The 25175-nt window shown below is 42.5% G+C and overlaps 1 protein-coding gene across 2 annotated transcripts in view; it reads right to left on the bottom strand.

Moving 5' to 3' along the window:
• Positions 1-14590, bottom strand: part of snta1 (syntrophin, alpha 1) — a 43438-nt gene extending 28848 nt beyond the window's left edge. For both annotated transcript variants that reach the window (XM_083938483.1, XM_083938484.1), the window contains exons 1-2: positions 14197-14590; positions 3404-3589 (exon numbers count right to left, since the gene is read on the bottom strand). In XM_083938483.1, the coding sequence (XP_083794609.1) occupies positions 3404-3589; positions 14197-14482 (472 nt within the window). In that variant the 5' untranslated portion in view covers positions 14483-14590. The remainder of the gene's footprint in view (positions 1-3403; positions 3590-14196) is intronic.
• Between the last annotated feature and the right edge of the window lie 10585 nt (positions 14591-25175).

The following is a 25175-nucleotide window of genomic DNA, read 5'->3' as shown; positions in this document are numbered from 1 at the left end:
ATTTTCAGTGAGAATAGAATCCATATTGAAATAAAGTAGAGACACGGTGGGACAGTTCAGCAACCAGTAAATGTAGCTCATGATGCAGTCCCTGTAAAGCTGCATCATACCGGACACTTTAATAGATACACCTGTTCAACTGCTTGCTTTATATCTAATCAGCCAATCATGTGGCAGCAACTCAGTGAATTTAGACACGTAGACGACGTGATTAAGTTTAAACAGAATCATCACAATAGGGAAGAAAGATGATTAAAGTACCTTTGAATGTGGAATGGTTGTTGGTGTCAGCGGGCTTGTTTGAGTATTTCAGAAACTGCTGAGCTACTGAGATTTTGACATACAACCATCACTAGGGTTCACAGAGAATAGTCTGAAAAAACAGAAAATATTCTGTGAGAGGCAGATCTCTGGGCAAAAATGCCTTGTTGATGACCGAGTTCAGAGAAAACCGGACAGACTTGTTTGAGAATGTACATACTAGCACATGTGCTTTCTAAGGTCCATGCACAAACACACACAGTCAGGCTGTAAATGTCACTGGGAGGAAATTAAGGCAGCTGCAGCTATATGGTTTATCCCGTCCGTTATATTTATCTGACCCTCTCAGGTCTTTACTGTTCCTCTCTAGCAGACACTCATTGATTATTCCATCACCATTTTGGTGCGACGGAGGAAGAGGAGCAGAGGGCAGCCTATTGGAAACACATGGAAGGCAATTTATTTTCTTTTAAACAGACATACTGTGCACAAATTATTTTTATTTGGCAAGAGGTTACAAATATTCACACTCACACCTGGGGGCTGCCCAGTGCTGCCCCTTTCTTCTGCTGTTTGCTGCTAAGCAACTGTGTGAGATATTGAAATGATATGATTTATAAATAAATCTATGAAGTGAACAATAGTAAGACTATTTCCAGCTGTTCCACATATACACAGCTGAAAAGCCTTAACCCTTTTCAAAACCAATATAAAAAGCATTTCTTGTTTCTAATGTTTTAATCTTATGTTGCAAATTTTGAAGACCGCTGATAGAAATACATGGCATCCTTGAAAACACATCTTCACCTTGATAATGCTTAAGGGTATAAATCGGGGCTCAGACTTTATACCTTGCGTGTGTTGCTGCAACAATCTAAATTGATCTTACTTAAGTGAGAAGAAATCAGTTTAATACAGGCTATCCAAAATATTTCTTACTACTTCTTGACTTCCAAAAAAGATCCTGGCACAAGCCCAGAATGCCAATCAGGCCTCTAATTAACATCATCAAATGTTGTGAAAGTATTTATTTGACATATTCAAGTATTACTGTTCACATATTCCAGATATTTTAATGTGATCGAGGCAGTTTCTCCTTGATCTCAGTCAAGGCCTTCTATGTTGTGAATTTCACAGAATGATGAAAACTGCCTTGAGCACAGCAGTGATGGCTTGCTTTTTGCTGTGAAGTGCACGTTAGAAAGACTGTTAACCTGACCTTTAACACTGCAGTGGTGCCAAGAAGGAGTTTGTTTCTGGCTGCGTTTCTGAGTATCTTGATAAAATGCCAAAACCAAAATAAACATTGTACTTACTTGTACCTGCAATCCCTGGGTCAGACAGGCATACATGCACAGAAGCAAGCAAAGTAATCGCAGGAAAACACACACACACACACACACACACACACACACACACACACACACACACACACACACACACACACACACACACACACACACACACACACACACACACACACACACACACACACACACACACACACACACACACACACAGACCCTCAACCCTCTTTCCTCAGTGAGCCTCCAAGCCTCTTTCCTCTCCTCAAACCCATAAAATGATTCCTGACATGACAGATCACAGAGCAGCGCTGGTTGAGCCGCCTGATATCAACACTTTTCTGCCTGACTGTGGACAAGTAAGGCAGGGGGATTTGCGATGATTTCCCCTGACTTCAGCTCTAGCTGTATCTGCTCTGCTGACTAAAGTTACTGAGGCTAGCCCACTGTGCAAGCTAGCCCACAGAAATGCTGTCACACAAAAAAAACGGTAACTCTGGTTTAAGTGTTGCTTTTTTCAAATTCATTTTGTCAAACAGACAGTTCATGTCATGTTTCAGATATTATATATTTTTTGTTCTGAAAAAAATGCAAGTATTAGGGTTTATTTCTCCCAGTTCCTGAAGAGACTTATTGGACACACTAGGTTTTCATCTGGAAGCGCCTATGATCTGAGGTGTCAGTTAGACTCGCATCACTGAACACAACTGTTAGCCTCTGTGGGTGAGCTCTCTCAAAACACAGACTTTCACACACAGATAATATACAGATAGAAAGATTAGTAACAGCAAACCAAAAAAATGCTTTATGGTTCCTGCTGAAAACACATTCTTTCTGAATAGTAACATCCAGTATAAAGTGTCACTCAAACTTTGTCTTTAGACACTGTGCAGCCCAGTGACTTGACGTCAGCTTGGTGGGAGATGCAAAATTCCTGTGATGTAATCCGTTGGCAAGAGGAAAGGGTGTTTTCAATCTCTTCCTCTGTTCTCACTGCTAAAGATGACATCTCACATTATCCATGTTGTTTAACCCTTGCTGGTGGACTGATGTTTTCAAGCAAATGCACAAAAACATCCAGTAAAATTACTAAACTGTAAGAATGGGACAGAAAAAGAGAGGAAGATACAGTAAAATAACTCTGGAAGCTCATGTGAATGATTAAGAGCAAGAAGGAAGAAAAACACCAGAAAATACCTACTGACTCCACTGCAAACTGTCTTACCTTATACTGTACGTTCTCCACAATTCTCAGTTTACAGACAAGAGCAGCAACAAAGTACTTTCTATCAGTGTCAACAGTGTTTGATGGTCTGCTTATTAGCATGCTGAGACATTTAGAGGTGAGCGGCACAACAATATTCCAATTGTAAGTCTTTGGTTTCCTCTTGCTGTTTCAGTTCAACTCATTATATTGATGTTTCTGAGGACATCTGATCAAAGTTCTGTTTTAATAGATCGTCTCTCTTAGCTCATCATATATGGCCCTTAAGGAATAACCAGCCAAAATGCTGGCGAGATGCAGCAAAAAATATCAAGGTATCAAAAGTTTGTTTCCATCTATATAACAATTTGGGGCATTGGAGTGTCCATGCGGAAGTGCTCCTTTTTTAATGAAAGATGAAGATTTTGTTTTGTCCTACTATGAGGATTATATTGTTAAAGAAAGTTGAAGTGTGTTAATTCATAGTTTCCTGTCAACCTGCAGAACACTTTAACAGCAAAGCAGAGACAAAATAGAAAGAAGACAATGATGGAAGGACAGCATCGAATAAAGAAGAAAGAGTGGCAGAGTCGATTCTGGGTTTGCTTTTTTTTCTAAATGAAAAATATCTTACCTTCAAGGATGACTTCTTTGCCAGTTTTCTTCAGCGCTTGCACTGCCTCATCATGTGTGGCCTCCCGTAAGTCATAACCGTTGACAGACAATATGGCATCACCAACATAAAGCGCCTCAGTCTGGTCAGCAGCCAGGCCCTTAAAAATCTTGGAGATGAGGATTGGCATCTTGTTCTCCTTCCCACCTGCATGACAAGAGGTGAAAACATTTTTCAGGAACCTGCTGCTTTATATACAGTAGTTGCAAATTATACATAGTTACATACTGTAAATTCACATTTGCACAGTGCAACCATCAACCTTAGCTTATAACCCCTGATAAGCTTTATCGGAGCAGCTGGGAATCAAGTTATTTTCCACTTACACAGTCCATGCAAAGTGCAAGTGCTTATGCTAAGAGCCACAGTACACTAATAACATTGAATATGGCATGTTATTAAAGGCTGTGGAAAATGGTGCTGAGAGCAAACGCCAGCTTCCCACAAAGGTCGTTTGCAAGTCACAGTGAATGAGATAATGCCTTAAACCAAAGACAGCTTTGTTTAATGTAAATATACAGTGCACATCAGTATGTTGTCCAGTAACTGTATGCATAAATACACAACTTGGCTGTACAATGAGAAAGCTTCACAAAAATTAGATTATGAAAACCTTATATTTGAGCATTTAAGGAGACTTAAGTCACCTAAAACTACAAAGAGCATATGAGGACAGACGGAGAGCAGTGATTACCCCTTCGTACTAACTTTTGCCATCTTCTTTCTCTCCCTCCTTTTCTCTATCTTGTTAAATGAAGGTCAGCTAGTAAGCTGATGGATCTGTCTTCCACAGGTTGCTTCCTCTGGGTGATTCCTTTGGATTTAACTGGTGCATCTTCCTTTAGATGCCACTGCCTGATGCTCTTAATTATAAAAAAAAATACACCAGGGCTGAGCTGACACACTCCTACTATGCATGTCAGTCACCATGCTGTTCAGGTTTGAGAAAGAGGGATTTGCCATTTCCTTGATCGCTCTGTTACATCAGACCGTTGTTTACTGCATGACTTAGTGTCAGAGGGGAGGTGATGGCCTGTACTCACTGAGTCTCTGAACTGTAATATATTGATAGAAATCTGTCTGTGAAGATGAGGTGAAGGGAAAAAAGGGATGTTGGTGGTGTCATTAATATATGCCATCAAAACTTTGATCAGAATATCTAGAAGAGTAAGGAATTCTATAACAGCTTAGTAAATGTACTAGAATTTTGCACATGGACATAAAGACCATTTGCAGACAAAGCATAGTACGTTTTGCATGGTGAAAAGGAAAGTACATTCAAGATTCAAGATTCAAGATAACTTTATTCATCCCCAAGGGGAAATTATTTTACAGAAGATGATAGGAAAGGGGAAAATAACATGAGGAGGGAGGGGAATAAAAAAAAGCAGCCCCCACATTGTGCTCCTCTGGAAAAAAAACTCACATCACATAAAAAAAACTCGAGACAGTTTGCATCAGGGGAAAGGTGGGGGACTATCCAGCGCAGACAGGCAGCCCGCCACGCAGCATATATTTATGTAAGTGTCCATGTATGTGTGTGTAATATCATCCTGTAGGGTTGCATCGATCAGCTACCCTGTCAGTGTCTCACTCCGCCGAGTGTCAACGTGATAACACAGCAAGTTGCCATGGAGACGTCCTTGACTGGGTCCCAGCCAGAGTCAACAACCAACTGGTGTCCGTGGAGAGAAAGGGAGGTAGGAGGTAAAGAGCTTCTCCCAGCAGTGTTCTCCTGGAGGAGTTGTTCCAGCAGCAGCCTTGGCCCGGGCAGCTACCGAGATAGGGTGAGCAGTCTAATATCGGTAGACACGGCTTACTCTGAATGTCTGTCCTGGTCTCGGACAATAGTGCTGGCGGGGCCTTGGGACGCACTAACCACTAATTCACAAATAGCCCGCTACCTGGGTAAGCTAACACATATCATCTGTTCTCTGATAGTGCACATGCCCGAAAAGTTGCATGCTGCCTTTTGTTCATTCTGTTTCTTCACTTTAACTTCTGTGAAGTACTGCCCTCTACAATGAGGTTACATTCGCTAGTTAGTTGTTTTTTTTCCGTGTTGTTTTTATCAATGCCGCTTCCACCGCGGCGCGCTGTCTTTGTTTACACCGGAAAACAGCTGATCTGGCCGCTATGCCAGCCGGCATTAGCGATATATTCCACCTGAACTCTGGAGAAAAACACACCGGGGACGCAGAGGTGGGAGGTAATGTCGGGGCAATAGAGGAGGGTCGAGACGGGGAAGGCTTATGGAGCGAAGAAGATTTAAGCTGTGTCTCCCCTCTGTTGTTATGGGCAATGTACGGTCTCTGTACAACAAAATGGATCAACTGACGGCGCTAACGCGGAGCCGCCCGGAGTACCGTGAGTGTAGTCTGATGTGTTTCACGGAGACATGGCTGCACAGGGACATCACGGACCAGAATGTCTCCATGGATGGCTTCTACACCATTCGGGCTGAAGGGGACTGCACCGAGAGTAGTAAGCGGAAAGGAAGGTGGCTTGCCGTTTTAGTAAACAGCAGGTGGTGTTATTCTGGTCATTTCATCATTAAAGTACAGCTCTGTAGCCCAGATGTTGAACTGTTGGCTGTTGGACTCGGTCTAGGCAGACGGTTGGACTCTCTAGGCAGACTGTTGGACTAACCGTCTGCCTAGAGAGATCCCACATGACATCACTGTTATTCTGTACATCCCTCGCTCTGCAAACCCAACATCTGTCTGCAGCATTATACACACCACCATCTCCAGACTCCAGACTCAACACCAGTGCCCTCATCATCATGTCGGAGACCTTGGATAAAGTTCTGCCGACCTTCCAACATACGGCGAGCTGTCCTACCAGAAAGGAGAGGACTCTGGACCTGATGTATGATAACATTAAGGATGAATACATATCCTCTTCTTTCCCCCCTGGGGAAGGTCAGATCCTAACCTGGTTCACCTAAAACCCTGCTATGTGCCTCTGGTAAAGAGGAAGCCTACGACCACAAGGACTGGGAGGAGGTGGTCTGAGGAGGCTTATGAGACACTGCAGGGCTGCTTTGAGGGGACTGACTGGCCTGACATCGATGGGCTCACTGAGTGCATCACGGACTACATAAATGTTTGCGTGGACTGCGATTTCCCAGCTCGGACTGTAACCTGCTATGCCAATAATAAATCCTGGATCACCAAGAACACTGAATGAAAAGAAGAGAGCGTTCAGAGATGGCAACCGTGATGATTGCAAGGGGTTCTCAGACTTAAAATCAGGGAGGCTAAAGACAATTAAAGGAGAAAGCTGGAGGATAAACTCCAGCGTAACAGCATGAGGGATGTGTGGAGTGGCATGAGAACCATCACCGGATTCCACCTGGTAGCACGGGGTTGGAGGACCGTGTGGCCCAGGACAACGAACTGAACCTATTTTTTAATAGGGTTGATACTGCGGCCTAACCCCCACATGACTCTGCTGCTGGCCGCCCTTCAACGACTGCCACTTTACATCCCCCTACTCCTCCTTACAGACCCTGTGTCTGCCCCTCACCGCCTCACGTCACACCTACCTATTCCACCCCTCCCCCCTGCTCTACATCATGTCCTCCACAAGCTGACGACCTCAGCCCTTCCCCAATGGACACCCACTCTGGCAAAGCTGCAGGCCCCGATGGCATATTTCCCAGGGTGCTCAAAGCCTGTGCCCCCGAGCTTTGTGGAGTACTGAGTCAAGTCTTCAGCCTGAGCCTGCACCCCAAGAGGGTCCCTGTGCTGTGGAATATGTCCTACCTCGTGCCTGTGCCAAAGACGCCATGTCCCAGTGGCCCTCAGGACTACAAACCGGTGGCCCTGACGTCCCACATCATGAAGACCATGGAGAGACTCGTCCTGAGCAGCCAAGGCCAATGTCAGGCCCTTCACTGATCCACTACAGTTCGCTTACCAGCCCCGTCTGGGAGTTGAGGATTATACCACCTGCCTGCTGAACAGAGTCTACAGTCATCTGGACAAGGCTGCGAGCACTGTGGGAGTCATGTTCTTTGACTTCTCCAATGCATTCAACACCAGCCGTCCGGCTCCACTGGGTGAGAAGATGGCTGCGATGTAGGTGGAGGCCCCCATCTTGTCCTGGATTGTGGATTACCTGATGGGCAGACCACAGTATGTACGCCTACAGACGTGTGTCTGACAGGGTGGTCAGCAACACTGGGGCCCCACAGGGGTATGCCCTCTCTCCCATTCTCTTCACCCTCTTCACCCCAGACTTCAACTATTGTACTTTGAGTGCTGAGTCCTGCAACCTTCTGAAGTTTTCTGATGACTTAGCAATAGTTGGCTGCATTGGAAAGGGGGATGAAAGTGAATACAGAACTTTGTCACTTGGAGTGAGCTGAATCATCTGCAGCTCAACGTGACTAAAACAAAGGAGATGGTAGTAGATCTGAGGAGGGCGAAAACACCTGTGACCCCTGTCTCCATCCAGGGGGTCCCTGTGGACACTGTAGAGGAGTATAAGTACCTGGGGGTGTACTAGAAACGCTGAGGCTGTCTACAAAAAGGGCCAGAGTCAACTCTTCTTCCTGAGGAGGCTGAGGTCCTTTAACATCTGCTGGACGATGCTGAAGATGTTTTATGAGTCTGTTGTGGCCAGTGCGATCTTCTTCGCTGTCACGTGCTGGGGCAGTAGGCTGAAGGTCTCAGACACCAACAGACTGAAAAAACTGATCAGGAGGGCCGGTGATGTCGTGGGGGAGGAGCTGGACACCCTGACAACCGTGGCAGAGAGGAGGATGCTGTATATGGCTCTGGTCTATCTTGGACAATGTCTCCCACCCTCTCTACAACACACTGGCCCAGCAGAGGAGCACCTTCAGCAGAAGACTCCTCGCAGGAAATCATTCTGTTTCCTTCACATTTTTACAGTACTCTGCACGTACTTTTGATCTGAATATATTACTATTATAAATTTGATATTTTATAAATTATAGATATACAGTATATATACGGTTTTATATTTCTGTTTTTACAAATATGTTATCTGCATAATATTGTTGTTGTTAAATATGTTGTTTGTATAGCTGGAGTTTGAAACAAAAACAATTTACCCCTGGGATTATTAAAGTATTTCTGATTCTGATTCTGATGTTGAAAACAATCCACCCATGTTTAGTTCTTTCCCCCTTTTCACCCTTTTCAGATCATTCCAGGCAAGGACTAGTGATAAAGCCTTAGTTTTAAACCCCTAGACCAAACTAGTTCGTAACACCTAGAGATAAATAAAACTCCAAACTGAATACTGTTAATCAGTGGAGGTCACAGGAAACCATTACGTGTTGAGCCATGCCTAACACTGAAACCCTCTTGAGAGACATAGTTGCGATTCTTCCCGTTTGGCATGGATGAACCTGCAGAGGGACCAAAAATATCCTTCTGCAGGAAGGATGTATTGGCTAGTATACATACACTAGTCGATACTTTATTGCCCTTCATATTCTGAGGCATATCCAGTGGTTTCTGGAGTATGCTTCAACTTAGGCGCAACAATTTCCACTTAAGGGCTCTTACTGGATGTCATGTTATCAAACTATTCTACCTCACTTATTGTAGGCCAATGTTAAAATCATACGTTTATGTGTATATGTGTTGTTGTTGTTGTTGTCACTGTCTTAGATAAAGCACTTTGAATTGCATGATGAATGAAATAAGCTGTTCAAATAAAGTTGCCTTGTATTACTTTGTAGGAAACATTCTTTGTGACAAAGGGAGATTGTTGTGAAGAGGTTTGTTAGGAGAGCAAAACTATTTGGTTTTACTTTTTTTAGGGTCAAATTTCAAGCTTTTGATTACAATAATTGTAAAGACACTGCTTTTTTCTCAACAGTTTACAGTCATGCTGACATATGCCTGTACTTACTACCTGATCAGTATCCAACACAATTAAGATAGAAAAATAATACATTGTGGTTATAAATGTCAGGTTAATTGGTCAGCAGCTCTGTGCGGCTAGTGTCCTGCTCACTGCCCCCATCCAGGCCTTCAACAACTGGTTTAAGGATTCAATTTGAATACCATCCAGCCACAAGTAGCTTATCTAACATTCAGGTTACCTTTGCCCTTAATTTGGATGACCGTAGAAGTGAATTATACATGACTCCATAGTACCATTTGCAATACTTAAACTGCAGAAGTATCACCCACATAAGGGATTTAAAGATTGAATACTAGTCATCCAGCAATTATTGTCTACTGACAACTTGGCAGGGTAGCGCCAATTGATTTCAAATATTAATACAACGTACATTTGAAAAATTACACAATTATAACCTGATGTCCACTAAACTGAAGATTAAAGCATTTAAAATTGAAAAAATGTTGACAGGAAACTAAGACTGCAGCACATACTACATTACTGCTGGGCTGTTGACACAAAATGAATTGAAGCTCACTAATGCAGAGTATATGCAGAGTCTTGGAGATTTGAACAATCATTGCAGTGATTGGCCAGTGACCTTTCAGCTTCATTAAAACATGACAAGCTAATATCTCACTTACCAAACCCATGCTAATAGCATGCTCACCACAGCACTTCCCACTTTACAAACTGCAGTACTATCTCCTTTTACCTGATGTATGGTGGTAATTTATAGATAGATAGATAGATAGATAGATAGATAGATAGATAATTACTTTATTTATCCCCAAAGGGAAATTATTTAAAGTAAATGGTTGGACAAGTAGGCAAAAGACTTCCCATTTGAGAGGGTGATAGTGACATCGGTGTCACAGGAGAGGATTTTAAATATTTGAATCAATAAGGAGAAAAATGGCTTGATGCAGGTGAGGTCAAGAACATTTTTTTCACCTTCTGCTTTGACAAACTATTAAGTTTGACCTTGGGGCAGCCTATGGACACGAGGACCACAGTGAAGTACTGCACACAGTGCCCCTTTTTCTTCTTTACACATATTTTCTATTTATCTTCCTCTCTTCACATATTTTCAGGTATACTTCCAATCTAACATGACTGCTGAATAAACATTGCTGACATATTATAGGAAAAATACCATCAATATGTCTGTCATTCCTACACAACCCGTAAGCCTCCGATATTCCCTTCCCATCTCTACATTTTCTCCTCCAATTTTTCATGTCAAACACATTTTAGCACCCCCCAGCTGGCAGCCTGTCACTCATCTGTCAGCAGGGTGACAGAGGTGTGGTGGGGCCACTGGATCTAACCATGACAGGTAAAACACTTACATGTGCCTAATTAGGTAATTTTGTGCTAACAATGTGTTTGTAGTGATAATGCTCCTTTCAAATAATTCTGTATGATCAGCACTAAACTTCATCAAACTTCATCAGCTTATAAATGCTGATGAACACAGAAACAAACAGCAGAAAAACACATCTAAAACAAACCTTCAAATAATGTGTTTACATATTCCTGATATTGTGCAGAGGCACAAAGGAGAGAATAGCTTTCTACTAATCTATTTGTTAGCATTGCACCTGAGAGTTACCTGACAAAAGTACTGACAAAAAGAGGCATCAAAAAATGATTTCATAATGTTTGCCCTAAAAATCATTTATCTAGCACGACAGCTGGATATCACGAGATATCACATTATCAAAGAAATCCATCTTTTCATGCTCCTAGTAATGAATTTGGGTTCAAAGCAAGGTGAACTGGCCAATCAGCCTGTGAAGAGCTAGTGGCAGTCAGTTTTGTTTTTTTGGGGGGGGGGGGGGGGGGGGGTGATGACACGGAAAGGCGACTGACCAGCAGCCTGTAAGAAACAGATGGTGTTCCAACTCGATCTGCTGCAGAAGGACACTGCTTCACCCTGACCAGTGGGCCTGTCTAGAGATCTGGAGCCTCACTTCCAAGCCTCTCCTCTTAAATATAGACATATGAGAGTAAAGGTTGACTGCCTCCATGCTTTTCTGCAAGCTGGGGCGGGCTCCCTAAAATTAACACTAGTGGAGTACTCCACTCCCAGCCACATAGCTTTCATCTTTAGCCAATGACAACTGCTTGCTTGGTTTGTTCCTCTCAGCTGTTCACAATGTGGTGTCAGCTAGCCCACAACAACTTTGCCCTGTTCTTTCATTTGCTTTACCCTGTCCTGACACTGACTACTATTTCTTACTACTTTCTACTACTACCTTTCTACTCATTTGAACTCTTGTTGGCTAGTTCCAAGTCCCATATCATGTATGGCTTGCTCTTTGCACCTTTGCTTTCCTCTTTCTATCCCTCTGCTAGACCCTCCCTTGCTTTATCGCTGCCTTGGAACCAGCATCACAACAGTGTCAAACCTGCAGGGTGCCAGCTATGATTTTGTTTTAATAACATGCTGTCTGATTTTCAAAGCCAACCATTTCCACAAAGATGGACATTACATTTATGTCATTAGGGGCTGGCTTTGTTGTTGTTGGTGGCAGAAGTGGTGGGGGGATTAAAATATGTCACCAGCAACCACAGTACAATAATGAGCCATCTTTGCAAGATGACAATGGTGCGACTCCACAGCTATCCATCAAATCAACCCAGTGCATCAGCTAAAAATAGCCAAGTGATAACTAGTCCCACTTTTTCTAGAAGTGAATACGGTACATACATCACCTACTAGATTGCAGTGTGGAACAACTTGTGCATTTGCAGTGGGTCTGCGCAGTCACTTTGTTTTTGGGCTGCACACGGCAGTCCACCTGGCACTTTGCAGTGCTTGCCCACTGCACACGGCCAATTTATTTAAACTCGTGTCGGCCTTGTCCCACAGGTTGTTTGGATTTCTAGCCCTTTTGTCTTACCACCCTTTTGTTCAGGTACACTAGCACACTTAGTGAAAAGAATTGATTGCTTCCCATACACAATGAATGTATGTGGATTTTGTTGCAAGGCAGGTCGCATGCAGTGGGTAAGCACTGCCATAAACTGAGCTAAATAAAATTGGAAAACAATTTTATTCTGTCACCTTGAGGATATAAAATTCTAAGGTATTGCTCAGACTGCATTATTGCCGTGCTGTCTGTTTTATCTCTTGTATTTACATAGCTTCCCAATGGTCAGCCCTCATAGTCCTCTTCACACTGAGATTTCAAGATTGTGACTGCAGGACAAGGAAAAGGCTTTTATCAGCTGCTGAACAGTACACAGTGTAGGTATGTTAGCCTGGCTTGTAAGATATGGAGAGGTCACAACCTTTTTCCCACTGAGAGGTTATAGGAGCAATGCTGGTTTAACTGTGATGTAGCAGCCATGGGGTATAGATGCACATTAGAGTGATGGATGTGTTCTTTTTTTCTGTGACTCCACTTTCACCACTTTTACGCAATTAGTAAGCACTCATCAGAAATATGGCTCAAAATGTAAAAAATAAAATGTAATCATGCAAAACAACTACACACATTTGCCAACAGTTGATAGCCTATATTTTATGTTTGTCTTGTTTTGGGACTGTGTTGGAAGTAGACGAGGTCTTCTCAACTTCAACAAGTTATCCTCTGGCTTAAGTGAGCCTAGACCCATGAATAACTCAAATTTAATTTTAATGTAACATTAAATAGCTCGGGAAGGGCAGGCGCCCCATGTAAAGAGGCTGAATGTCCTTGAGGAAGAGGCTGCAGGATCGACTCCGACCTGTGGCCCTTTGCTGCATGTCTCCCCCTCTCTTTCTCATCCCATTTCCTGTCTGTCCTATCTCATAAAGGATTGAAAAACTGACAAAAAAATAATCTTAAAAAAATTGCTCAGGTAACTCTTACACGCAAACAATTAGGTTTTCCTCCATCTTTTTAGCCGGCTTGATGTCGCTCTCTGGTTGCCTAGAAAACGTAGACGTCACACTCAAAGCTTCTATCTCATTGGATGGGCTTTTGAAAGGTCAGAGGCAACAAGTGCAGTGGCAGAGAGACAAATGTGAGCGGTGCAGGCAGCTTTCTTGAGCGGTGTCGCCTCACCTATAGGAAATGAATAATGGAACGGCTGGCGTAAAGCGTTTTTACCGCATATCATGTGTATGGGGCCTTAAGGGAGCCCAACCTGGCTCCTCCCAAGTTTTTTGTTTCTTACTGTTTTTTATTGTTCTTCATATTAAAATGTTTGAATTCTAAGTTTTTAAATGTTTGTAATTCATATTTTGAAAATGACTAACTTATAACAAACTTTTTCACAAATTTGTTGGTTGTTTTGTTGTTGTTTGTGTTAGTGTCAGATTATTTATAACGTAATGGTGAGAAACGCTGGTCCGAGGGGCCCCCTGTTAATTTTTGCAGAGAGCCCTAACAGACTCTAGAATCGCCTCTGTATCATACCATGTGTTTTCCTCCTTTTCTTTCACTTAAACCCTTTCTTGTGCGTGCGACGTCACACAAAGACCTAGCCTAACGTTCCACGACAGTTAGGTAACGTTAATTGCCATCTGGGGTGACTGCTGGGACACTGCAATGGTACCCCGTTGAGGTAAGGCACAGCTTGAGATAATCACAGCTGTCAAATTTTCCTCTATGCAAACAGCCCTACAGTTATAAAAGGTTCTGATAAACTACGAATTAGAATTGGTCTTGACAAAACGTTATGGCACGTTTGTGAGATTTCACGTCGGTCTGAAGTTAGCTAAGTTAACTGACAAGTCGACGGCTGTGTTTTTCGCCTTCGTTGAAAGAAACTGCACTCTAACTTCTAACCAGCCAAAAAACTTGTGCTGACATTGACTCGCTCGTTTATGAAGTTAGAAGTTGAAGTTATTTCTTATAAAGCTGTCTTACCTTTGATGCTAATTCCGAGTCCACCAAGATCTTGCTTGGTAACTCGCACGGTGCGCTTCACGTTAGTGATGGTTTCCGGGACTGGGGACAAGCTTAGGTTCGGAGGGTCTCCGTTGAGAGCACCAGCGGTGCTCGGTTGGTTGGGCTTCGCGGGCTCCTCTGCACCCTCTCCGGGGTTTACCGTGAGCGTGTCCTCGGTTAGCGTGGCCAACACCCGGATCCAGCGGTCCACGGTCACTCGAAGTTCCAGCAGTCCCGTTTTCTGCGCCTTCATCGCGGCAGCCATGTTCAACGCATTCCTGGAATAACTCTAGACGGGCTGGCAGTCCTGTAACGAGATAGGGGTGGAGGGATGGGGTAGTATAGGGGGCACACACACACACACACACACATAATCTCTCTCTCTCTCACACACACACACTCTCTCTCTCTCCCTCTCTCTCTCTCTCTCTCTCTCTCTCTCTCTCTCTCTCTCTCTCTCTCTCTATTTCTCTCCCGACTTTGTCCCCCTCCGAAGAGGTTTATCCAGTAGTAAGAAGTAAAGTTAATTGAGGGTGATACGATTAGCAATGGTGTTGACACACACACTCAAAGTTCAAAGAGCTTCTTGTTGAGACTCTCCATTAATGAACTGTGTGCGGTTGAGTCACACGTAATTAAGTTTTGATTTATTTCATTATTTAGATATTTCAAGTGCATTGAACCAATCCAGCTCACATCACAGAGCTAATTTGCAATTCGCCCAACAAACACAACATCACTGCACTTACATACAGAGATTTTCTGTCATGAAGAAAATGAAATCAATAGTGCTTCCAAGGCCAAAAATATAGCCTGTCAACCCTTCTAGTGGTTAGAGCTTAAGCTGTATCAGGCATAACATCTTCAGTTTTTGGACAGAAACATGTGTTCAATGGATGCAATGTTAACAAGAAATACGTCTCTTGTTCTATGAACCTGTACTTTATCAGTTCTCATTCAAAATAGGTTATAGTTCACAAAATCAGAAAAAGTAAAGACAAAAAATATTAAGACTGATTTGCATTAAGAGATCAGCTGATACTAACTCATATCAAGTAGACCTATAGGCCTATCGTGACAGTTATGGGTAGTGCCAAATACTGCTCAATGCTTGTGGAAAAAAAACCTCCAATCGATACAAAGCAAAATCTTAATTAAAATGTAGACACACACAGGGTGAGCATAGTGTCCTCAAAGGGTGGTTAGCCCAAAGCTTCCCTCCAGTAGGCACTAAATGAGTTGGCAGTGCAGTATGAACACTGATAAAGCTGAATCAATACTGGCCACAGAGCAAAACCAAGTGACCTGGTGTGCTGTACAGAGTTGCATAAGAGTGAAGAGAAAGGCTTCAAGAGACAAAACATTTGTGTAGTTATTGGGTAAGAAGTTTGCTGTTGGTTATCTTTGAATGTAAGGGCGCACTCACACTGTCCATCCGTACCGTGCCTAAGCATGTTTCACAGCTAAAGTCTAGTTCGTTTGACCAGTGTGCAAGGCAAGTGAGACGCGGTACACTTGCTGGCCACGGCCCGCTTGGGAGAGGTGGGCTTTTGTAAAGCACGTTTGCACATGTACGAGCACGAGCATGCGCACGTGTATGAGCACGAGGCCTACGGCGGTTCTGAAGTAATTTTATGTGCGCCCAGGTAGGGTGATTACAAACAGGCCTGGCCCGCGGGGGGAGAGGGAGGGGGGACAAGTACCCTAAGGGCGTGATCACACTATCCTTTTGGCCGCGGCCAAAACCGGTTTTTCAGCTAAAGTCTAGTACCTTTAAGTAGTGTGAGCGCACCCGCTCCGCGCTCAACTGGGGCCAGCTGGCCCTCCACGGCCCGCTTGAAAGAGGTGGGCTTTAGCGGAGCCGTTTGCACATGTACGAGCACGAGCGTGCGCACGTGTACGAGCACGAGCCCTACGGCAGTAGCGTTATGTCCGCCTGTTCGGACATGTAAATAGAAGGACGGACCATGCGCGGACATTTAACAACAACAACAATGGCGGTGAAAGGTTCATGTTGGTGTGATGCGGAGGTGGAGTGTTTACTGCAGATTTGGTCGGATGAAAATATTCAAAAACAGTCGGACAAGAAGCACAAAAACTCCGAGGTCTATGGAAAGGTTTGTAAACAAAGCCGCACACACGCGATCAATGCGTGTGACGTGTTACGGCTTGAAGGCGTATGGACAGCAAGAAATATTGGCCGAGGCCCAGGTAGTGTGAGTACAAACGGGGCTGGGGCGCGGGGGGGAGAGGGAGGGGGGACAAGTACCCTAAAGTCCGGGTCTCGGTCCGGGAGGATAGTGTGAGCGCGCCCTAAAGCACGGGGCACGGTAGGGACTGACAGTGTGAGTGTGCCCTAACATAGCATCACTGTTGGGGTCAGTAGTTTGATTCACACCAGGACAATACCCATTCAAGAACTGCATCAAGGCTATATATGCATGGTATGGAGCTTTGGAAAAAACATCCTCCATATGGCAGGCATACAGACTTGTGCCTCAAATCTGAGTATATTTCACAATTATTTTCAGTCCATTAAACTACATCCTGAATAACTTCCTCTGAAGCAATTATTTTTTCCACATTTATTTCCTTCCATCAGTTTGATCGAGCAGTTCCCTTCATTTTCAGTCCACATTTTGATTTGCAATAACTCTGCTATGCACAGATAACGTTGTGCAGATCTCTAGTTGTTACATTTTAGTTTTTCTTTAACGAATTTATATTTCAAATAAAATGAAAGGAATTGAAAATTCAGTCTAATATATGTTTGAACCTAATTTGTAATAAGTATGATCTCAGCAGCAGTGTACAATGGATGACAAAGCTATTTGGTCTTGGTTTTGGATAAGTATTGCACTGGCTTGGTGACTCAGCAGAGGTGCACTTAATTGTGCGGAGAAGACATTAACAACATGTTTGAGTCAGTGAAACAAGCTGATGAAGCAGTCCACGATTCCCATGCTCCAATGCATCTGCAAGTAATCTGCCAGCCCTTCAGCTGTGTGTGTGTGACAGCCTGTGTTGCATCTGCTTCACAGCAGGTGAAAAAGCAAAGAAATTCCAGGCAGCAGTTTGAAGTTTGAAGCAATGGCTGAAAATGAGTCTTGACCCATACAGATGATTTAATCTGTTAATTGGCTCATCTGGTAATAGAACTTCCCGATAACATTAAATCAACTAGACAGATACACACATCTACCTAAACTGCTGCATTTATTTATAATTGGTTACACTGATATATACTGAGACGTAGTTTTATTTCCTGTAGCTGAATTTCATTCCTACATTAAACACAATGTACAGACAATCTAAATGTTCTGCTTAGCACACATTTTCAAAGGTTGGTTTTCAATCTTTTAACTCCCCCTAGTGATCAAATGGCTCCATTACCTGAAGACAGACATTTAAAGGGCTTGGTGCCAGAAAAAAAAAGGCATCGTTTTGAATATGAGGCAGATATCTGGAAAGGGATATTCAATATTTTTTTTATCTTGGTTTAATGAAAAAATCTTTTGGGAATAGTTTTCAAACTATTGTTTGTTTCCAGTTTAATTCTAAAAGATACTACAAGAGAATTAAAAAAAAATGAAAAAAAAATAATATAAAATTAATTTTTGCAGCTTGCAAGCAGCATTGAACAGGCCCTTGCACCCCACGCACGTCAGGGAGCCAGCGGGACACTGGCAGACCCAACCATACTTTCCTGCAACCATCACACATTGCATGCATGACCCAAAACATTATTTTCGGCCATTGGGCACTGCAAAATATGGATTTCAATTTTTGATGTCTTCTATATGGCATCAGAGAACACACACTAACAATACACCATCAGAAGTAGACCACACCATATAAATTTCATGTAAATCAGACGATGTCTGTCACATAAGCTTTACTTGTTTATGTCAGTAGGTGGCGTTGTGACTGTGACTCAATATGGGTGTTTAGATGTCTTCAGGTCTGGACTCTCATACAGAATGTGAAATCTGGGGACAACGTAAAGTCATGTTACAACAGTTTATTGTGTCGTGGCGAAACATACAATTTGCCCACCTCGCCACGGCATCCCTGTATCAGTAAAACACACATGCTTCACAATTGGTGGCATTGAGAAGGTCTTGGGATTCTGCGGACCACATTTGAAATTGATCTGTTGAATTCTCGATTGGAGAAGTTATGAAAAACACCACACCTACTTAAAATTGCAAGTAGTCACATGCATTATGACATCATCATTTGAGGTATTGACTATTCCTTCAAAATTTAGTGTCACATTAGTGGGAGGATTATACCAAGAAAATATGAAATTGATAAAATAATCTGTCTAGAAGGAGTTCGAAAAAGGTTGCAAAAAACATATAAAAACCACACCAAATTCAAAATGGCTGACTTGCTGTTGGGCAGAGCTGATGAAAGCTAATAGGAAATATGTCTGAAATGATTAAGGCTTAGTGGGGACCAAAATCTATGAGTATCAGAGCAACTTTTTTCAACTAAGGTCTTCCAGGTGTTAGGGGTGCTATGGATCCAGCTGATAAAAAAAAGCTAATGGCAAGTCTTCATACCTTTTTGCTAGATATCGGCAATGTCTGTCACTTTTTCTCTAAAACCATGGCTGACAGATTTTAGTTTAATTGACCTTGCAGACATATTTTTGACCGATTGATAATAATATCTGTCATACAGAGCTTCATCTCTTGAGCATAAGATTAAATATGCAATTACTATGTCATCAACTAACACTGCACCAATGTAATCTGCCTAGGATTAAATACACTACAGTTATTAAATTTATATATCCCACCATATGTCAAGTAAAAAATCATGTATCTTTTTAACAAAGAACTCTCAACACACTCATTCTTATTCATGTGTATAACATACTCTACACATTTTTGGCACTTTCAAAAAGGACATTTTGTTACTGATGGCTGTTTTAACTACATGGTTACACAACTAGTTTTACTGATTTAAGGGGTACAAATGAATGAATGAATGAATACATACACATAGACATTCATAATTACTTTCAATATTGACTATTGTGCAGTTGAAAACACAGCTTCAATGAGAACATTGGAACATGAAAACATGTTTTTCGTTCAGACTCCAAATAAGATATAATGCATAATATATTATTTTGGTGGAAGAGCCAAATTATACAGTAAATGTAATGCTTTACTAATCAATATTTTTAATATTAACAATGTGCAATGTGCCCAAAAGTGTTACCCAACTGTTTTTTAGGCTCTTTATGATCATCATTTTGCCTGTGGTTCAAATGTACTGATCATCATTTTGCCAAATGTACTGAATGATTTAGCAGTGATCTTGTCAACGCCATTCCCAGTCGTTACCAGCTGTTTTAAGCAAAAAACACCAATGATAAATCAACTGCAAACTACCTGCTCTGCAACAATCAACAGACTCCTACAAACAAGTTTCCCGGCCAGTGGTATCCAGACCTGAGAGGTGCCTATTCATTCCATTTTTTTTTCTTTGTCAATCAACTTGTTTCCAATGACATATACCGTAATTTCCGGACTATAAGCCGCTACTTTTTTCCCTCGCTCTGGTCCCTGAGGCTTATACAACGGTGCGGCTTTTCTACGGCTTACGGTAACCAGGGGCGCGCACTACCGAGGATGCGCGAGACCGAGGCAGACATCTGGCTCCAGGTAACGAGAGCAAAACAAAGAGTAGGAGAGCTTCAGCGACAGTTTGCGCGAAGGAAGTGTTCATGCAAACACCCTCAACATGGAAAACAAACGGAGAAGTGCATATGATGCTGCTTTTAAGTTAAAGGCAATCGGTCTGGCTGTCAAAGAAGGAAATAGAGCTGCTGCGCGTACCCTTGACATCAATGAATGGCTGGTTATTTTGATAATGTAAACGGCCGCGGGACTGCACTTTTACTGCCGTGTTACAGGCGAGCACTTTGTATTACTTTGCAGTGCACTGTTGTATTATTTGTACTCTACACGAATGCTGTTCGCCATGTCAAAGATGTGAAAGTTTGATTGAAAGATTTATTGTTAATAAATGGGACGCTTTGCGTTCCCAAACAGTCATCTCTGTCCCGACAATCCCCTCCGTGGTAGCAGGAACCCCTATATACTACGGTAATTACACATCAAAACGCCTGCGGTTTATAGTCGGGTGCGGCTTTTATATGGAGCAATCTGTATTTTCCCCTAAATTTAGCTGGTGAGGCTTATAGTCAGGTGCGCTTTATAGTCCGGAAATTACGGTAATTGTTTTTTGTTTGTATGTAAAAAATCCGTCCCGTTGGGTACGCATGTCACAGTTCGGGAAACGTGTGTACCGTTCGGTTTATGAGGTACAAGCCTTCATGGCCGCTGTCCTTTCTTGTATCTCAGCGCTACCGTCTTAGCGCTAGCGTCTCAGCGCGTCAAATCCCGGCGCGTTGGGAGACTTGCTCCACGCGCTCCCTGTAGATTCGCGGACACAGCTCTCTGCACGCTCCCACTACGCTCTTCTTCTGTGGTTTCTGAATCCTCTTGGCAACAGCTCGCTAAGCTCCGCTCTGTTGTTGTTCTCAATCGTTTCTGTCTGGTTAAATCTGTGGTTAAATCACCACATCAATGTTTCTTTCTACTCTGAAAAAAAGAAAAGTTGACACAGAAAACTGTCAGTTCACCAGTGAATGGACAGAGAAGTTTTAGTTTCTGTCACTGTGAAGCATGTGTTTACTCTGCAGCCATATCTGAGTGGAAAGAGGATAAGTTGATAAGACATTTTCAGAAAAATCATGCTACTCTGCATTTATGTTACGTTCATTTTTGTCAGTCCAGTTTTTTATTAATAAACTAATGTTTTATATGTACTTGTAAGCCTGGTAAAGTAACTAGTAACTGAAGTAATCAGATAAATGTAGTGCAGTAAAAAGTAGAATATTTCCACTGATTTGTAGTGGAGTAGAAGTATAAAGTAGCATGTAAATAACATACTCAAGTAAGGGAGAAGAGCCTCAAACTTGTACTTTAGTCCAATAATTGAGTGAAAACCTCTGGTTCACAGGTTTGTTCATTTAACAAGGATTGTTTTTGACAAGCTTGTTGCACTTTCACGTTGCTGTTGTGTTTTACAATCCGGCCCCTCATTTTGGATAATTTTCGTCAACCGGCCTCAATTCCAAATTAATTGAATAGCCCGGATGTTGCCTATTTCAGCCAGTTCGGTGATCGCTGTTTGTGCGTATTTTAGTGAAAGACAACCTATTTTTTTATAGATTTGATAATGTATAAGTGTTTATATTCTTACCTAGTAGGCAAACAATTCTTTACCTTTTTGCCAAATAAATATATAAATGCGTAAATGTAGCAATGTGTCTCCTACTGTTTCAAAATCTCACTTCACTTTCATTTAAGATTGTTACAGTCATCCCTAAACAAGCTGCCTCATTATTTCAGTTTTTGAACTGTTATTAAAACTGTTTTTCAGACAAAAACACATGGATGTACTATTTAGCACATGTATAGATCACATATAAAAAGCGCAGCAAGAATGAATGGGTAGATTCAACGATGGTGCTTGCCTTAAGCAGTGCATCTACCTAATGATGTTTAACATTATGACAAAGCATTTGACCATCTGACCTCCTGTCTATACATCTGTCAGTCTATTCCTTTATGATGTGAATGGCAGGTGATCAGCTTATCTTTCACAGGACTAGGCCTTAATACATTTTTTAATGCAATGAATGCAACAACAGGATTTGTGAGGATCTCTCACACACACACACAAAATACATGTCTTCTTATAGAGATCACATTTCGATTTTAAAGTCATGTATAAAAGTGAAAAGTTGCTTGTTATATGGGAACATATGTACAGTGCCTTCCGCTGCATTTGGACTGTTACACATTGTGATTTTTTTTGGCTTCACTCCAGCATGTGATGTTATATAAACTAGATTGTACATACAAATCAATAATGATCATCTTATGAAAACAAGACATTGTTATACTGCAGATTTACAACAGTTAAATTAGAGATTATGTCCACCTCGACCAACGACATTAACATGGTGCATAATAACAATAAAAATCCAATTATACAAAATGTATTAAAATATGATATTCTGAATCAGACAATTCTACATAACAAGTACTCTAAGTTAATTTTGTTGCAAGTATTTCTACTCCTCTTTGATATATATTCTGTTATGTTTTATGTTCAATACGATATGTTATATATGAAGAACTCTATTATAAGAACTCTCATATAACCGAGTTCCCTACAACCCCCACTTACCATTCTCACCCCCTTTTCAATCAGCCACATATATGCATGTCTAAACTCCCCAAAGACAGCGGACAGTTGGGTTGTCCCGCTGATTAATTTCAACCTCCCCCCGCTTCCCTCTGCCTCCTCCTGTCATCCTCCAACCTTCTCTGCATCCCTCCATCTATCCCTCCCCTACTCTGTAAAGGGCAACAGCTCCAGAGGTCTACCATATGGGCCAGTGTCTGAGCAGCTGACTGCCTGCCTCCCTTCAGCGTAGGTTTAGCGCGCGCTTGTGTGTGTGTGTGTGTGTGTGTGTGTGTGTGTGTGTGTGTGTGTGTGTGTGTGTGTGTGTGTGTGTGTGTGTGTGTGTGTGTGTGTGTGTGTGTGTGTGTGTGTGTGTGTGTGTGTGTGTGTGTGTGTGTGTGTGTGTGTGTGTGTGTGTGTGTGTGTGTGTGTGTGTGTGTGTGTGTGTGTGTGTGTGTGTGTGCGTGCGTGCGTGCGTGCGTGCGTGCGTGCGTGTGAGTGATTCAAGCCTGATCTGACTGTTAGCCTGCCCCACCTGTTCCTCTGTAACAACAGACCAGACCTCCACTACAGGCCATCCAGGACAGGCTGGTGGATAGATAGAACTGATCACAGACAAAAAGATTAGGGATATGCAGAATTGACAGTAGAGTTTTAAAAAGATTGCAATTAAAAGTGACAGTCGGATGAGTGATGAGCAGCTGCAAATCATATTATTGATAAGGGCTTGCACCAAACCATTAGAAAAAGGAAATGGGTCAAAAGATAAAGACACAGATGGATAGCCCACGAAACAGACAAACAGATGAGCAGACAATAATAGATTAAAAAATATGGAATAATTTATTCTCAAAATATGAACGACAGACTGCAGTGAACAGACTGCAGTAGACAGACACACCACACTGCTCCCTAAACACCCGAGGACACAGGATAATAATGAATGAGAACTTGGGGGTGATAATGAGAGGTCAAACAGAAGAATAAGTCTCAGGCTTGTACACCTGTGGCCTACCTTCTGCCATCTAAACTGCACAGAAACCTTTTTTTAACCCCCACCATGTTCAGTTACTCTCATTATAACCTACTGAATAATGTAAAGGTATATATGCATGAGGGATCCAAAGCGAAGGAGAGGAGACAGGGCTGAGGGATGGAAGGATCTACATAATAGGGCTATCTCTCTATCTCCATCTGGTCATGTGTTTAAAATCTTCCCCTCCTCCACCTTAATGCTGATCTATCTGTTTGTCTGACAGACCCAATGCCCCATCACCCTCATCAAACCCCCCTAAAACAATTTAGCTCTTGCTAACAATATCATGCTCTATCTACAGTCTGCATAATCTGTTTTATTTTGTCCAGTGAATACTGTGAATGTGTATCTGTGAGAATGCATGTGTGTTTTGTCACATCTGTGTATGTCCGTGTCTGTTTGTATGAGCTGACATAAGCACTTTGCAGCCTCAGGAGAATTAACCAGGCGTCTTTCACCTGACCCCTATGACTCTGACCGTTCTGGGCTCAGCTGATACGCGTGCCGTGTGGCCCTGACATGAGGAGGACAAAAAAAGCAGGAGGAGTGGGAGGTGGCAGAGGACAGAAGGACCAGCAGGCAATGAATGATTATGATGACCCCCCCCCCCCCCCCCCCCCCCCGCCAGCAGAAACCCTGGCCTTGGCCCTGGCTCTGGCTCCCTCATGGACTAGCGGCCTGGCACGGGTCGGCATGGGTGAAGTGTCACCACCAGGCAGGGTCTGGTCTGTCAGCTGTTGGGTATGACAGGAGGAGAGGAAGGGAGAGCAGAGCAGAGGGGAAATGTATGCAATAGAGGCTGTGGGAGACATTCAATAGGTGAGATAAGTCATGGAAAGATAATTGGTGAAGAGAGTGAAATCATGAAATGTCAACAGAGGGGAAAAGATGGAAGGCACTGGGGAGAGAAACAATAATATTGGAAGGAGTAGACTGAAACAATGAATAAAAAGGAACAGGTTTTGTAGAGGTGTCATATCTGCCGGGCCTTATGCAACCTACAGTTCTCACGCAGATGGCACGACTGCTGAGAAAGTAGGGTAAACAGTCCCAGCTAGCAGACTTGCCCCCTCTTTGCAAAACAGCAAATAATTGATGAAAACTTTACCTCAGAGGGATTAAGAATATTTCAGGTGAGCCACTGTACAATGGAGCAGGTAAGTGAGCAGGGTTGCAAAGGGTAAATGTGCATACTCCTATATGCATGGCATCATGATCTTTACACAGTGTTGTTGGCACTGTCTGATAACTCCAAGGCAGTGATTACTTAACTCAGCAAACTGAGCAGAGAGGAGGGGCAACCAGAGGCTGAAGAATACACGATGAGTAGAAGTGTAGAAGCACAAGGCCTGCAATCCTGCAGTTTGTTTTAATAGATATGTATTTTATGACTGCCTTTGACCCAACATGCTACTAAAATGAAATTCCTGTGTCCATTTCATTAAGGATAATCAACACATCTGCTGATCTACAGGCCTATTCACCTTCACCCCGTTCCTTTAAACACTGCACATGAACCAAAATAACAAATGTGCATGGAGATGCCAACACAGTCTGTGCACCTAAACCTACCATCGTTCACCTAATTATTCAAATTTCAACTGAAATTGAAAAATATTAAACGGAGGGTGCAATGCATTATTTT

This window comes from Echiichthys vipera (assembly GCF_963691815.1).
Source record: "Echiichthys vipera genome assembly, chromosome: X".
Lineage (NCBI taxonomy): Eukaryota > Metazoa > Chordata > Actinopteri > Perciformes > Trachinidae > Echiichthys > Echiichthys vipera.
The sequence above is the reverse complement of the archived record's forward strand: the minus strand, read 5'-3'. Positions and strand labels throughout refer to the sequence as shown.